This window comes from Oreochromis niloticus, linkage group LG3, assembly GCF_001858045.2.
Source record: "Oreochromis niloticus isolate F11D_XX linkage group LG3, O_niloticus_UMD_NMBU, whole genome shotgun sequence".
NCBI classification, from domain to species: domain Eukaryota; kingdom Metazoa; phylum Chordata; class Actinopteri; order Cichliformes; family Cichlidae; genus Oreochromis; species Oreochromis niloticus.
Genome location: NC_031967.2, coordinates 74,705,917 through 74,723,137, shown reverse-complemented (window position 1 = coordinate 74,723,137; position 17,221 = coordinate 74,705,917). Strand labels below are relative to the sequence as shown.

Genomic DNA, 17,221 nt, shown 5'->3' with positions numbered 1-17,221 from the left:
CTAACTCTGCAGTCCCCTCAGTTACCTGAACCACACTGTGATTCACACTACATATTAACCTGAGAGTCTCACTGACATCAGAACCAGCTGGATGAAACATGATGATCTCTGCTGCACTTCTAAAAGCTCTGTCTGTGTTTCACAGCAGCTCCTCCAGTCTGAGTCTGTACAACATCAGAACACTTCCTGCTGCTCTGTGAGCTGCAGTGAGCCTTAGAGCTCATGTTCTCCACTGTGTACAGTGTGGAAGTGTTGAGTGTAACCCTCCACATGCAGTAAAGACTCCAGCTGTTGTAGCAGTGAGGTCCTGTTTCCACTGAGGTTAGCTCTGAGCTACATGCTGCTGCTGTTTCTTCAGGTGAGTCATAACAATTTAGTAAACATACCCCTCATGTCTTTAACCAACCCAAAGGTCTGACTGACCTTTGACCTGTAATTATAGCAGAGGTTTATTACTGACCGGTGACCTGCAGCTGTATTTCTCCCAGTCTCAGTTCTTTTCTCCCATCACTGATGGAGCAGGTGTAGTTGCCACTGTCGGTCTTTGTTGGTTTCCTCAGAGTGAGGCTGAAGTCTAAAGAGTCGAGAGCATCAGACTTCATCGATGTGCGCCCGCTGTAACGCTGGTTTTGTCCTGTAAGGGCATCACCTCCTTCTCGTCGTAGGTGGACAGATTTGGGATGAAGATCATTGTGAGTCCACATCACTGTGAGGTCATCGGATATAATACCTGAATACTGACAGGGCAGCAGGACAGATTTTTCCCCCTCATTTACCTCCACCACCACAGCCAAGGCATGCTGGGAAACTGAGGACACATAAACACAAATTAACTGCATGCTATTGGTTTGTCTCAGAGTCCACATTTATCAGCAGGACACAGAGACCAGTTTTACAGTCAAACGCTCAAACACAGTCTGCCTTCATGTTTACTTTTAACTGATGGTCCATCTCTCTGAGACAGACCAAACTAAACCACCAACTGGCAGAATGAGTCACGTAAAGACAGCCAACATGTTTTTCAGCACAAATAGGAAAAAAAAAAAACCAACCAACTTAAAAACCAACATGAAGCGCCTTAGTAAGGTGTTGGGACTCTGTGAGTCACCAGGTCAGCTTCAGGGCTCCTCAGCATTGTTTCTGTGAGGAGGGATGAAGGTGTTCATCCCTCCTCATCTTCTAAAATATTCCCTTATTCAGACAGATTTACTAGAGGGAGCAAAAAGGCCTGTAAATTATTTTGTTTTAGTGTTTTAATTTGGTTAAGACTTCCCCAGTCTGCACTGTTCCCTGTAAGGCAGAGTACCGTGTGTGCTGTTAGCTGACTCCACTGTCCGGTCTATAGGTGCGCTTCAAAAGTCTATTTTGCTCAGATGGATTCCTCACTGAGAGACATGACCTGGGCATATCTGTATGGCCACCATAACTAAAGCTGTTCCAGTTCTCCAAATAAAAAGTGTAATACCTGTCTCATGTACCTCTGAACAGGCCATTTATTGCATGTACTCCTGGACAGGTTTAAAAACATGGACTGGAGCATGTTTACCTCTCAGGCCACCTGTGGCTCTCACAACATAGACTTTTACACCCACTCAGTACTGGAATACGTCAACACCACAATTGACAGCATTACCACAGAAAAGCAGATTACAATGTGCCCTAATCAGAAATCATGGATGAGCAAGGAACTGTGGCTTCTACTAAAGGCACGTAACAATGTGTTCAGATGAGGAGATGCTCAGGCCTACAGTATGTCCAAGGCAAACTGAAGAGAGGCATCAATAAGGCCAAGCACAACCACAAGCTGAAGCTGCAGGAACATTTTGTCATCTGTCACCCATGACACGTTTGGCTGGGCATTCAGGCCACCTCTGACTACAAGCACAGCAATTCCACACAGACAGCCACGAATGTGTCCTTTCTCTATGAGCCAAATTAATTCCACGCTCGTTTTGACAGGAACAACAAGGGAAAGTCTGCCAAAACACTACTCCATGACGACTGCCATAACCTTATTCTTACCATGGTCATAATGCAGTGACCAGTATCAACGCTCAGAAAGCTGCTGGCCCTGATGGCATTCCCGGATGTGTGCTTTGAACATGTGCTGAGCAGCTTGCAGGGGTCTTCAGAGACCTCTTTAACCTGTCACTTGCCCAGCCAGTAGTACCAGCCAGTGCCAAAACACTCATTACCAACATGGCTGAACAACTACTGCCCTGTTGCCCATAGTTATGAAGTGCTTTGAGCGACTGGTCCTAGCATACCTCAAGACATGCTTGCCCCCACACTGGATCCTCACCAATTTGTTTATTGAAGCAACAGGAAGACAGAGGATGCTGTATCCACAGCGCTTCACTGAGTACTCTCACACCTGGACAACAAGAATACTAATGCAAGAATGCTGTTTGTTGACTTCAGTGCAGCATGCAATACAGTTATTCCCTCCAAGCTGATCACAAAACATGTGGTTCTTGGAATCAGCAACTCAATCTGTAAATGAATCATGGACTTTGACCAACAGACCCCCAAGAGCTATACAGATCATCTGTATATCTGTACATATGTATACACAGCACATCTGTACATTTGTCTGTAGTTCATCTGTATTTTGCTCTCTCTGTACATTATCTGTTCATAACTATTCCACCATTTATACTACCCTTATCAGTGTATATGTACATTTGCCCATCATTTAATGGAAGCATGTATAATGTAAATAGAATTGGTCCTAGCACTGAACCCTGTGGAACACCATAACTGACCTTAGTGTGCGAAGAGGACTCTCCATTTACATGAACAAATTGGAGTCTATTAGATAGATATGATACAAACCACTGCAGTGCAGTACCTGTAATATCTACAGCATGTTCTAATCGCTCTAATAGGATATTATGGTCAACAGTATCGAACGCAGCACTGAGGTCTAGCAGGACAAGCACAGAGATGAGTCCACTGCCAGAGGCCATAAGAAGATCATTTGTAACCTTCACTAAAGCTGTTTCTGTGCTGTGATGAGCTCTGAAACCTGACTGAAACTCTTCAAATAAGCCATTCCTCTGCAGATGATCTGTTAGCTGTTTGACAACTACTCTTTCAAGGATGTTTGATATAAAAGGAAGGTTGGAGATTGGCCTATAATTAGCTAAGACAGCTGGGTCTAGAGATGGCTTTTTGAGTAAAGGTTTAACTACAGCCACCTTGAAGGCCTGTGGTACATAGCCGATTATTAGAGATAGGTTGATCATATTTAAGATTGAAGAATTAATTAATGGCAGGACTTCTTTGAGCAGTTTTGTAGGAATGGGGTCTAAAAGACATGTTGATGGTTTGGAGGAATTAATTATTGAAGTTAACTCAGAAAGATCAATTGGAGAAAAAGAGTCTAACTTAACATCGATGGTACTAAAAGTAGCTGTAGATAATATTACATCTGTGGGATGATTATTGGTAATTTTTTCTCTAATGATAAAAATGTTATTTGTGAAGAAGTTCATGAAGTCATTACTAGTTAACGTTAAAGGGATGGTTGGCTCAGTAGAGCTCTGACTTTTTGTCAGCCTGGCTACAGTGCTGAAGAGAAACCTGGGGTTGTTCTTATTTTCTTCAATCAGTGACGAATAGTAAGATGTTCTGGCTTTGCGGAGGGCTTTCTTATAAAGCAGCAAACTATTTCTCCAGGCTAAATGATGATCCTCTAAATTTGTGACACGCCATTTCCTCTCCAGCTTATGAGTTATCTGCTTTAGGCTACGTGTTTGAGAATTATACCACGGAGTCAGGTACTTCTGATTTGAGACCTTAGTTTTCACAGGAGCTACAGTATCCAGAGTCGTACGTAGTGAGGAGGTAAAATTATTAATCGACCTCTGTTGGAGTAGCGTTCAGATAGCTGCTCTGCTCTATGTTGGTACAGGGCATTGAAGATGATAACAGTGGGTGGATTATATTCTTAAACTTAGTTACAGCACTTTCAGAAAGACATCTACTGTGATAAAGTCTGCTCTCCACTGCTGTGTAATCAATTATTGTAAATGTAAATCTTATCAGGAAATGATCAGACAGGAGAGGGTTTTCAGGAAACTAAATGTTCAGTTTCTATGCCATATGTTTACATAAGAATATGTAAGACTGCTTTCTTCCATTTGTGCAACATCTCTAAAATTAGAAATGTCCGGCCTCATAGTGATTCTGAAAAACTAGTTCATGCATTTATTCTAGACTGGACTACTGCAATTCATTATTATTAGGATGTCCTAAAAACTCTGAAAAGCCTTCAATTAATCCAAAATGCTGCAGCAGGAGTCCTGATAGGGACTAGAAAAAGAGACCATATTTCTCCCATATTGGCTTCTCTTCATTATTTATTATTTGAATTGATCCTTATCTTTATTGATTGTGGGTCAAACATAACACTGTCTTGTTTTCTACAGCGGCCACACTCCAGCGAGTGTCCTAGCTTGTTTAATGCCCTGGGAGACCACCCCCTCTAAATCAGGACCTTTCTTGCCGTCTTTGATGCAAAGTCATAAATAATGTCATGATAGGAAATCTGGTCAGCAATTGCATGATTGATGCTGATGATGGCAAGGCCAGTGAGGCGTTCCTGAGACAGAGTGGACCTCAAATATGTCTCAGTTTCAGCTTTGAAAAGCTCCTCTGCTGAAGCCACAGTTACAGGTGTATTTCTGAAAGTTCACTGCCATGCACAAAGTTCAGCAACTCAAGAGAGCTCATAAATTTTGATGGTAAGTCAGGCAAATTGTTACTTGTCTGTGCAAGCTCTCTGGCAAGCTCTGATTGGTACTGAAAAAGCAAAGTATTGCTGAGAGCCTTACACTGTTCAGAGAGGTCATCATTTGAGAGATTGTGTCAGTACTCCAAATTTCTCTCCCAAAATTTCCAATGTGGTGAATCTGTCTTGGATGGAAGACACTGCAGCATCAACAACAACATTACAAAGGTCACCTCCATCTCCTTTAGGGCATCACTCAATGGCTAATCAAATGATTCGTAAGAGAAGTGCTGCCTCGTAGATCTCAGTCTTTTCCTGTTTCCGAACAGCCTCTGTTCATGTCCTCACACATATCCTTGGCTGACACTTGTGCAGATTCAAAGCCTGGTACTTTGTAGTTGGAAACTGACCGCAACATCCATATGCATGCTGGGAGACTCATATGCTCATATACTGGGTTTGATTCAGGATGTCATACCATACAACTGTACAAATGCTGATTCGATATGATCCCACCTCCTCAGACAAAGACTGGGCCTCAGTCTTTATGACTGAGTCTTTGGTGTGGTCTCTCGCACTGCAGATGCTCTTACCTCAGGGGCGAGTTTCTTATATTCCCTGTAGGGCTGTGCGATATGACCAAATTCTCATATCCCGATATGAGACATTTCTCATCCCGACAACGATATATATTATATATATAACGATATATATATATATATATATATATATATATATCTCACAGCTAGAGATTGACGAGGTACAACATAAATGCTACGGCAAGGAGGAGTCAGGACGCCAGGTCAGGGGGGAGATATCATCACCCCCACCCAAGATTGGGTACATAGCCCCAAGTGCGATAGGAGAAGGATCGTTGAGTGCGAGAGGAACTGACCTGAAAGATAGGATCATGGCCAAGCTTGAAACCTGGATCCCCCGTAGCCGGTTACCAAGATTACGTGAAGTACCCTCAGAAGGTCTGCTAGATGATGTTAATGCAGCACTACGGATGACACCTACAACCACGATTACCGACACTAACAAGCTGATCTACACTACGGCAGCAGTGATCAGTGAGATGCTTGGCTACAAGTTGAACAGCCACAAGGGGCAGTACCCTCCATGGAGAAGGAGGCTAGAGGGCAAGATCAAAGTAGCACGGAGGGAGGTTAGCCAACTAACGGAGTTGCAGAAAGGCGCGACAAAGAAGGTGCATAAGAAATACAGCAATCTGTCCATACCTGAGGCCTTGGAAACTGCCAAGCAAAGACTCACAGCCTTGGCAAGCCGCTTGAGGAGGTACACCAGAGAGATAGAAGGCAGGAGAATAAACCAGCTGTTCTCCACAGAACCAGCAAAGGTGTACTCTCAGTGGCAAGGGAACAATAAGAGAACAGCACCACCAAGGCTGGAGACGGAGCAATACTGGAAGAGCATATGGGAGAAGGACGCAACCCATAACAGCAATGCTCAGTGGCTAGTGGATCTGAGGGCAGACCACAGCAACCTCCCTGAACAGGGTCCAGTAACCATCACAGTGGCAGATATCCAAGAAAGGGTCTCCAGTATGAAGAGTTGGACAGCACCAGGGCCCGACATGGTTCATGCCTACTGGCTGAAGAAGCTGACTGCACTCCACGAGCGTCTGGCAGCACAAATGAACCAGCTGCTAGTTAACGAGAGACACCCGGAATGGCTAACTGAAGGTCGGACGGTCCTGATCCCCAAGGACCCCAAGAAGGGACCGGTCCCATCCAACTACCGACCAATAACCTGCCTCAGTACTACATGGAAGCTCCTGTCAGGCATCATATCGGCTAAGATGAACGGGCACATGGGTCAATACATGAGCGGGGCACAGAAAGGGATTGGCAAGAATACCAGAGGCGCAAAACACCAGCTACTGGTAGACAGAACAGTCAGCCGAGACTGCAAGACCAGACTGACCAACCTGTGCACAGCCTGGATTGATTACAAGAAGGCCTATGACTCAATGCCCCACAGCTGGATACTGGAATGCCTAGAATTGTACAAGATCAACAGGACCCTAAGAGCCTTCATCAGGAACTCAATGGGGATGTGGCGCACAACACTAGAGGCCAACTCCAAGCCCATAGCACAAGTCACCATCAAGTGCGGGATCTACCAAGGAGATGCTCTGTCCCCACTGCTGTTCTGCATAGGCCTGAACCCCCTCAGTGAGATCATTAACAAGACTGGCTACGGATACCGACTACGAAACGGAGCGGTTGTCAGCCACCTCCTGTACATGGATGACATCAAGCTGTATGCCAAGAGTGAACGAGACATCGATTCACTGATCCACACTACCAGGCTATACAGCAATGACATCGGGATGTCATTCGGGCTGGAGAAGTGTAGTCGGATGGTAACAAAGAGAGGGAAGGTAGTCAGAACTGAGGGGATTGAACTACCAGAAGGCAACATTGCAGACATAGAGGACAGTTACAAGTACCTGGGGATCCCGCAAGCGAATGGGAACCATGAAGAGGCCGCTAGGAAAGCTGCAACCACCAAGTACCTGCAGCGGGTCAGGCAAGTCCTGAGGAGTCAGCTGAACGGTAAGAACAAGATCCGGGCCATCAACACCTACGCCCTGCCCGTGATCAGGTACCCTGCTGGGGTAATAGGCTGGCCAAGGGAGGAGATAGAAGCCACTGACATAAAGACAAGAAAGCTCCTTACCATGCATGGAGGGTTTCACCCCAAGTCCAGCACCCTGAGGCTGTACGCTAAGCGGAAGGAAGGGGGCCGGGGACTGGTGAGTGTCAGCACCACAGTCCAGGATGAGACAAGAAACATCCACGAATACATCACGAAGACGGCCCCAACTGACAGCGTGCTCAGTGAATACCTCAGGCAGCAGAAACCCAAGAAAGAGGAGGAAGGCGAGGAACCATCATGGAAGGACAGGCCCCTGCATGGTATGTACCACCGGCAGATAGAGGAGGTGGCTGATATCCAGAAATCCTACCAGTGGCTGGACAAAGCTGGACTGAAAGACAGCACAGAGGCACTAATCATGGCAGCACAAGAACAAGCTCTGAGTACAAGATCCATAGAGGCTGGGGTCTACCACACCAGGCAAGACCCCAGGTGCAGGCTGTGTAAAGATGCCCCAGAGACAATCCAGCACATAACAGCAGGGTGCAAGATGCTAGCAGGCAAGGCATACATGGAACGCCATAACCAAGTGGCCGGCATAGTGTACAGGAACATCTGCGCCGAGTATAACCTGGAAGTCCCGAGGTCAAAATGGGAGATGCCCCCAAGGGTGATGGAGAATGACCGAGCTAAGATCCTGTGGGACTTCCAGATGCAGACGGACAAAATGGTGGTGGCTAACCAACCGGACATAGTGGTGGTAGACAAACAGAAGAAGACGGCTGTAGTGATCGATGTAGCGGTTCCGAATGACAGCAATATCAGGAAGAAGGAACACGAGAAGCTGGAGAAATACCAAGGGCTCAGAGAAGAGCTCGAGAGGATGTGGAGGGTGAAGGTAACGGTGGTCCCCGTGGTAATCGGAGCACTAGGTGCAGTGACTCCCAAGCTAGGCGAGTGGCTCCAGCAGATCCCGGGAACAACATCGGAGATCTCTGTCCAGAAGAGCGCAGTCCTGGGAACAGCTAAGATACTGCGCAGGACCCTCAAGCTCCCAGGCCTCTGGTAGAGGACCCGAGCTTGAAGGATAAACCGCCCGCAGGGGCGTGCTGGGTGTTTTTATATATATATATATATATATATATACATATATAACGATATATATTATACATTTTCTGTAAATTCTGTGAATCTCAGGCAACTCAACTTGTGTGAAGTGTTTTCAGCTGTGCAATGTGTACCTGGAGTCAAGTGTTTTGATCGATGCATGAAACTATACACATTTAAATGAAGTTTTCTTTGTGAGTATTTATGAGATGGCATGCTGCAAGGAAAATCCTGTTCTAACATTTGAGTCTAAGATTTATTTTGAGCACCTGATAGCATTTTTTGCTTCTCATCCCCAAACTCTCCGCATACTCTTTCAGCTGGTACTCTCTGTGCCTGCATCCACAATGTGACCATCCAAACATTGAAAAAATATTGCTTTAAACTAGAGATGGCACGATACCACTTTTTTATGTCTGATACCGATACCGATATCATAAATTTGGATATCTGCCGATACCGATATGAATCCGATATAGTGTGTTTTTTAATCAATAAAACTGTTTTTTTTTATATCTTGCTGCATTTTGTATAAGTTCATACTCAAGTTTAAATAAACAATAACACTAAAGCTATTCTGTTATACCTGTATGTAAAAAATACACTGCGCCCAAAATATTTCATAGTTCAGCAATACTGATCAATCTAATAAACTTAAACCTGCTCCATCCTTCCTATTCTGGTATTTTAAAGAGTACTTAGCAGAAATATTAAGCAACCTAACTAATAGGGTTGCAAACTCCCAGCAAAAAAAAAAATAGGGAACCACACCCCACCCTCCACCTCATGATGCTTAATCGATGTAATCAACTTTAATTTGATGCAGGGTGAAAAAAAAATGCACAGAAACAAATTATTTTTCAAGAATGATTAAATAGATTCAACATCTTTCTTCAACAGAATTGCAGACTGCACAGATGGTATCTTCCCAAAGGAAAAAGTACTATAGCTTACTAGGGTATATTAGACTTAACAGTTACTGTATACAGTAATGGACTTCTATACATTTTACATCAGATTAAAACTCTGGGTGTAAGATTCAGATAATTATTTATTAAAAGCTAGACATTTTAAATGAGAATAAGAAAGAAAAGTATGTCTTTGTGCCCCCTTTTCCCTGTTAATGCCCTATCGACCCCCCTGGCTAAACTTTGCTAGATCCGCCCCTGCACAGTTACCAGCCGTCAGCTACGTAGAAAAGGATCCTGGTGTAGAAAGTAATATTAAATAAATTCTAACAACAGCTTATCAAGCTTAAAGGTGCTGCTGTTGTTCAGCTGCTGGTTTCCTCTTTCTGGTGCAAAGTGGGCCAAAAACAAAGAAGAGAGACGGACTCGCGACAGAAAAGCCAATCAGCTGATCATCGATTGAAGTAGCAGCAGGAGAGGTAGGGGGAGAGAGAGAGGCAGTCGCTCCATATATCGGTTGTTAAGCTTAACATGGGAATGCTTTATAAACATTCAGAGATGAACTTACACACTTGCTTTACTTCTCTCTGGGATAACTTCCTCGGAGATGAAATGCTGGTTTGGTAGCGAGGCTACAAATACACACAGCCGCTCTATCACGTCATGCATACTGCTCCGACATGCTACGGTTATGAGCCGAGTTACGCCGTGTCGCAAGTTTTGTGAGGTGCTTTTTTGATATTTAATGGATCGGATTACATTTTTTATTTCTCACCAATATCCGATCCAGTAATTTAGGTCAGTATCGGACCGATACCGATACGTAATATTGGATCGGTCCATCTCTACTTTAAACAGTGTATTTTGCGACACCACTAAACAAATGATAGCGTATAATATGAAACAACAGATGTTTTCCTTGCGTCATCCAATATATTTCATCATATCACACACCCCTAATTCCCTTTTAGTTCCTTGATTTAGGTTCCCTTTTTGTCTTTGTCCTCTGTGTCGCTCTCTGTGAATCTGAGTTTATGTGGGTTGTGTGTGTCGTTGTGTCTGGTTTCCTTTCCTTGTGTTTTGTTCCATGTTCTCCTATCATATTTATCCATGTTTCCCAGTCCACTGTGTTTCTCTCTTGTGTTCCCTGGCTCCCTCTTGTCTGGCGTTCTTCCACTCCTGTGTCAAGCTCATGTGTCAGTCTTGTGTTCCATTGTTTCCTGTTTTATTGTGAAAGTCTTGTGTTCCATGTTCTGTGTGTTTAGTCTATGGAGCTTGGAAAGAAAAGCGTCTGGACTTCTTTAAGTTGCTTAAAGACATTTCAACTCTCATCTCATCTCTCTTCTTCAGCTCTAAGCTCACTTGGTGGAGAGTCCCAGATTTAAGCCATGGGAGGGTCCCCCAAAAGGGACATGGACCCCCTATTCATCCTCTACTTAATCACACGAGTAAAGATGTAAAAACGGGTATAGGTTGCAATCAGCAGGGTTTCGGGTGAACTCATTGTGAACCGAGCCCCACCGTATCATGTGATTTCCTGAGGTCAAAAGGCCCAGGATGTGACTGGGCGTTAAGGCGTCTGGAAAGGGATCCCGTAATTGGGTCGCCATCCTCGGGATCAGACATTTGTGGACACACAGATGTGGCTGAGGAGGTGGACGGCCCCTCATCATGGGAAGTAGCAGAGGGTGCTCCAAAATATTTCAGAAGTGCTCCTGAATAGAAACCCAGTATAAAACTCTGAAACATGCAATTAATTAAACATGCAAATAATTAAAACAAACATATCATTTTGCACAGTTTATCAAATACTCAGAATTATATGTATAAAAAGCATTTAATGAATATGACAACGTCATTGTTCGGAAGTCATGCATTACTTAGTAATTACAGTAAGATAAGTTTCCTAGGTAATACAGCCTAATAGTGTAAGAAACAGCTCTCCAATATCAACACCCAACCCCAACTCGAGAATCAGCACCAATTAAAAGACCTCCGCCTTACTGCACAGATTCGGTTTGTATTAGGTTTTTTCTGCAATTTCGCAAAGTCTAAAACAAACACCCGTTTCTACAGGGTGTTTGTGTGTGAGCAGCACGGAGGTGCTCTGAGGGCCCTCGCGCTCACGTATATGTGGGTTTATAATAGGGGTGGGTTTTTGTAATCGATTTATCGATTAAAATCGATTCTGGCTTGGATAACCTGAAATCAATTCATTAAAATCCTGAATCGATTTTTTAATATAAATTTATTTTGCCCAAAATGCCAGAATCTCAGGTGAAACCTCACAAAATTTCAACAACCACCAAACAGCTAAGACAGTAAATGAGAGCAGGAACACGGATTCTGCACAAAGACGTAAACACACAGCGCGGACCCGCGGATCAGAATCAGTGAGATGTCGCCTTTCTCAAACGACGGCACGGACACGGTCGGGGCTGAAAGCCGACAGCTCGCTGATTCTGATCTGTCGGCGCGTCCACGCTTTGTGTTCACACCCTTTTTGCGCTGATTCTGAAGCTGCAGGTTTTATTTCTCTCCAAACAATATTGACCGAACCAGCAGCAAAAGAAGATCCAAACTACGCTTCACATAAACATCGTCATGAAATCACTCTGACTTTTACTGTTTTGCTTCCACCATGATAAAATCACACTTCATGCACAGCTCTCTCTCTCTCTCTCTCTCTCTCTCATACTTCAAGAAGTTTCCCGTCTAAAAATCTGTTTTCTGCATTATTCGCTTGCTTGTTACGCACAAGTCTACCGTTGTTTACAGCGCTGTCGGCCGCTGTTTCTTTTTTTTTTTTCGTTTTACATACTTCCAAAAAGAAAACCTAATTTCTGCCGTTCAATACTGAACAAATTTAAACTTTTTAAAATTATGCAAAATGCAAAACGCTTAGCCGTGTCTCTAATAAAACCGCTGTAACGTCAGATGGTTTTCTTTCGTTTTTGATGTACTGCAGAATATTTTTATAAAATCCCAGGCCAGAAAAATCACCCTCATGTTTTTCTGTGTTTTATCTTCAGCTACTTTGACACAAAGGCATCTGCTGTGACGCTCACACCTTTGATAAAGTCTTGCGTGTGTCAGCTTCCTTTTTATAGATACAACAATATGTAAATGTACTGATCTGAATTATAATATTTCTGACTGTCAAAATTTCCCAGATTCAAATCGAATTGAATCGAATCTTGGTTCAAATCGATTCGGGACCTTGTGAATCAGAAACGAATTGATTCTAGAAATCAGTGACGATACCCAGCCCTAGTTTATAACTCTGTATCATGATGTCTGCTGCTTCTGTGTTTGTTTCTTTTCTTTAATTTTATTAGATGCCACTCCAACCAGAGAAACCGCCCAAACCCCACCCTCATTCCCCCGCCGCCGCCCCGCCCGTCTCGTCACTCTGCGGCAAGCAGCAGGCGCACCTCGCAAACGGAGGGCGCCCTTACTGGCCACAAATGGGCAACAGAAACCCGATCGGTTCCCATGCAGTCCCCAAAATGCGCTCGCACGATGTCGGGGGAGTTTTAAAAAAAACTGCGTGTATCCTTATGAAGAGGTTCAAACTGCGGGTTAAACAGAGAGGTTCTTACCGCTGACGAGGAGCAGCAGCAGCATCTTCATCCTCCTTTAAAGTCCCGTGAAATTCCCACGGAGCCGCTCCCACACACTGCTCCTCCTCCAGCTGTGACTCTGACCGCAGGTTAGTTTCGGTTTCACCGGAAGTGTCGGTGTGAGTCAGACGGTCAGTGATGCTGATGGTCTGTGTCAGCTGTTAAAGTTTGTGGAGCTCACAGAAACATGAAGCTTCAGCTGCTCTGGCCTCCCCTCTGCTTCTGTTATCTACGCTCACCTGCCACTTTATTAGGCACACCTGGTAAGCCTGTTGGTGCTGTGTCAGTGTTACTGATGGGGCTGTTTGTTACCGGGTCACATGGTCACTGAATCTGGCACCACACCATAACATATTCTATATACATTTACATTAGGACTGAACCACGTGACCTGCCTCACATCTCCACTGAGTCTCCTGATATTATTGATCTAATTATCAGTAATTAGGCTGGCATTGATCTGTACATTCATCTGAAGTCAAATTAAAAATCATCCACAGACTTATTAAGAAATCTAAGAGATGCAGTTTTCAGTTCTTCAGTACGTGCTCTTTTATTTCACGTTCATTATTGTTCTCATACCACAGTTATAACACTCACAGCAGTGACTGAAGAACATCCAGATTCTGCTGCATCTGTGGGAGCCTGCAGAGATCTCACACTGTGAGTGAGGACATCCAGCCAGCATGGAGCTCATTTCAGAGAAGATACTTGTTACCAGACATTTTAAGGTTTGTGTGCTGTCTTCTGACTTTTTGGTTGAAAAACAAAAATTAAAGCTTGTCTGTTAGAACATGTGCTGCAGCAACAAACAGCAGCTAAAGACTGAGAATCCAGCTGTGAAGAACAATACACCACATGGACCCTTTAATCAAACCCTCACCCACTTTAATCTGCCTTTCATTAAAGCCTTGGTGTTTCACTGCTTTGCAATAAAAGATAGAAACACTGCCGGTAGCTTTAAAGTCCTGCTTTTTTAGTCACAGTTCCTGTTCTTTGTTACAATTTATTAACCACAATAATAATAAAGGGCAGACAGTTTAACATCTTAAAGTTCGCATTCACAGGAAATAAACAGAGACAGATGTATGAGTTTGTTTCATGTTTTTTAGTTTAAGAAATACACTTTGGACTTCATGATTATCATTATTGTTGATATTTCTCCTAAAGATGTGTGTTTAAATTTTGTAAGACAGCCAGGCCTTCAAACAAATGCTAAACACTTAAAACTCAGCTGGTTCCTAAAACCCTGATATACAGCACATGGTTCACCTCTGTGCCTGTGTGCTTTACTGCAGCATGTATCAGTAATAACAGACAGATAACTGGATCCTGATGATGCATGGAGATGACTCCATCATCCCCATGAAGGCATATGTATAGTTTGAGAACTGAGAAACTTGACTTCAGGGCAAAAACCCAGTTTTCTTCAGACTACAAGCTCAGAAAGAACAGAAACTCACTCTATGTACAAAATGCTTTAAGTGTTGATACTATCTTGGCAACATTTAGTTATTTTCTCTGGACCGCAGTGTGTCCAGAATGAGCTTAAAGATCTATAAAGCAGAATTGGTATAATAGATAAACATCTATTCTACAGTCACAGATCAAGGCATCATCATTTCATTGGAAACTAAATTTTATTGAGTTGTCACAAGTGTGAATTTAAAGCAGACAGGTTGCTCTGTTCTTTGATTTGGTCAAATAGAGCCCAGATTACTGAGGGAAAAGCTTGAGAGATACAATATTAAATGGAATTACATCATTATGTACAGAGTTGGTCCCTAATTTGTTTGTGTTGTACACAAATGATGCACAATGTGTCTAAATGGTTAACATTGACCTTATTTGCTGATGGCACTGCTTTAAATTGCTGTAGTGCGCGGCGGTGGGTGTGGATAATTTTGCCGAAAAAAACGGTGGAAGTGGAGCAGCCGAAGAGTAAACTTTCAAAAGTAAGTACTGAATATTATGTCACTTATTTATGTGCAAATGTTGAATAATGAAGAACATTAAAACATTACATTATTAAATTCATTACAGAGAATGTGATGATTTTATGGATAATTAAAGTCAGTCATATATCCACAAACACAACAAGCTGAAAGTCAGTGATGCTGCTCGGTTTGCAGTCCTGAATATGACGGCACAAGCAGGATTCACTGCACTGTTAATGTTAGCTATGTTATATTGCTGCCTCTGTTCGGTGGTGTCGAGCCAAACGGACTTTAACGTGTGTTTGAACGAGCTGACGGTTCACTCGTTAAGCTGAAAGAAAGATGCTTTAATCACAGGAGTCACACATGTGTCCACTGGACCATCTGGAACTCTTCTTGTTTAGCACTCGTAATAACACAAACACTAAATCCTCCTTCTCTTGTGCTGTTTTGTAGCAGTGTGTACACCTGAGACTGTCACCTGTCTGTCTGTCCTGCACTCTCTCTCTGTTTCTTTCTCTCTGATTGTGGAATAAAAGTATGAACATGTATTTATAAGTTACACTTGTGTTTGAATCCTGCAGCTTATCACACATTTGATTTCCATGTGTGACGACTGCAAGTGTCCAGAGTGAGGACAGACTGAGGGACCCACTGCTGCACATCATCTGTGAGGCTTTGCACCCCTGATGATCCACCAGGACAAACTCAGCAGTGTGTGAGGAAGAGGAGGAGGAAGAGCCAGCAGCAGCTGACAGATGGAGAGAACAGACAGACTGTTCCCTGTTTGTGAAGGACTGCTAGTTGCAGTTCTATGAAGCTTTGAGTATTTTGGATTAGTAGCACTGCTGTGTTTGTTGCATCATATTGCTGTAATTGTTTATATGCTTTATATATTCTGAGGTAAGTTGATCTATAGTGTTACATCATATTCTATAAGGATGTTATGTGTTTGTAGACTTTCTGCCCAGTTTGACCCATTTAGCAGAAGTCAGCCTGTTTAAGGCTCTGATATCTATTCTGTATGACTTAAAGCAGTTATGACATGCTCTGATTTTCTCACCCAATAAAGAAATATTTAATATATCAGTCTGATCTTCATTTTATCAGAAACAGTTATCACAGCTCGTACATTTTCTTTTTACACATATATGTAAACATTGAGCCAAATTTAGTAATGCCAGCATATTAAAAGAACAATATGTGTCTCTTATATATAATACATCTATATATACACTGTCAAAGATACTTGTCTTTGAGTGAAGATTTAACATGATAGGAAATATAAATAACTGCAACTTGAACCTTTACTGAAACTCAGTATTTGACACAGAGTTCAAACTCACTGCTGTAATAACTAATAACGATTAATGTAATAACTATAATATTGGCCATATTATATTTACATTACCAAGGTGAGACGACTTTAGTCTCATGAACAACAATTGCTTATTGTTATTTACTAGCTAATCTTAAAATGACTGTTCAGTACAGAAACGAAGTCCAACAATCATGTTTTACAGTCCTGTGGTCTCAGCCTCAGATACTTATCAAATCACACAGAGCTCATGTAGAAACAAATGAACAAAATATGTTCTCCTTCATTTCTGTCAAACAAAGCTGTATGAATCTTTTCCAGCGGTTAGTATCATGGTTGCTAGGCAACCTGGGCAGCGCGACAGAGGCTAGACGGTCCCATTTCACAAGCCTACAAGTCTTGCACTTCCGACCTTAGCGGTCTTTGAGTACGCGGCCCTTGAGGAGCGTTAAGGCTGCGTACTTTAAGGCTGCAGACCCTGAATTGGGATACAGCCATAGATGCTGCCTAACAGCCTGAAGTGGAGACTGCTGCTTCTGTCCATTATTTACAGGCTGTTCAGTGCTGTGAGCAGAACACTAGAGCCCTCTGCTGGTGGAAGAGTAAAGTTGCAGGTTTAGTTAAATGTTTGTGAAAGCAGCAGTGGCTTCAAAGATTAGAGTTTCAGAAATAAAAGAATCTAAATGCTTTATGGTTTGAGATGTGATGATGTCACATTAAACTCATCTTACTGTAAAGTGTTTGATGCTCACAGTGACAGGAAGTGAAAGCTTAGACAGGACCACTCGAGCTACAACCCAAGACGACTTGTTTATACCCCACAGACGGACAGCATTTGGGCAGAACGTCCTTTCTGTCCAGGGTGGCCATCTGTGCAACAGTCTTCCTCAGTCCATTAGAAAATGCTCTACATTCAACTTCTTTAAGGCACAGGTTAAAAACTGGTCATGGACAAATCCAACACATTC

General features: G+C 43.1%; 1 protein-coding gene across 1 annotated transcript in view; it reads right to left on the bottom strand.

The window, feature by feature from the left end:
• The window catches only part of LOC109196963 (uncharacterized), a 45,457-nt gene extending 31,937 nt beyond the window's left edge, over window positions 1-13,520 (bottom strand). Inside the window, exons 1-2 of the mRNA XM_025905226.1 lie at window positions 12,978-13,520; window positions 461-808 (exon numbers count right to left, since the gene is read on the bottom strand). Of these exons, the coding sequence (XP_025761011.1) occupies window positions 461-808; window positions 12,978-13,008 (379 nt within the window). The 5' untranslated portion in view covers window positions 13,009-13,520. The remainder of the gene's footprint in view (window positions 1-460; window positions 809-12,977) is intronic.
• Window positions 13,521-17,221: the final 3,701 nt, after the last annotated feature.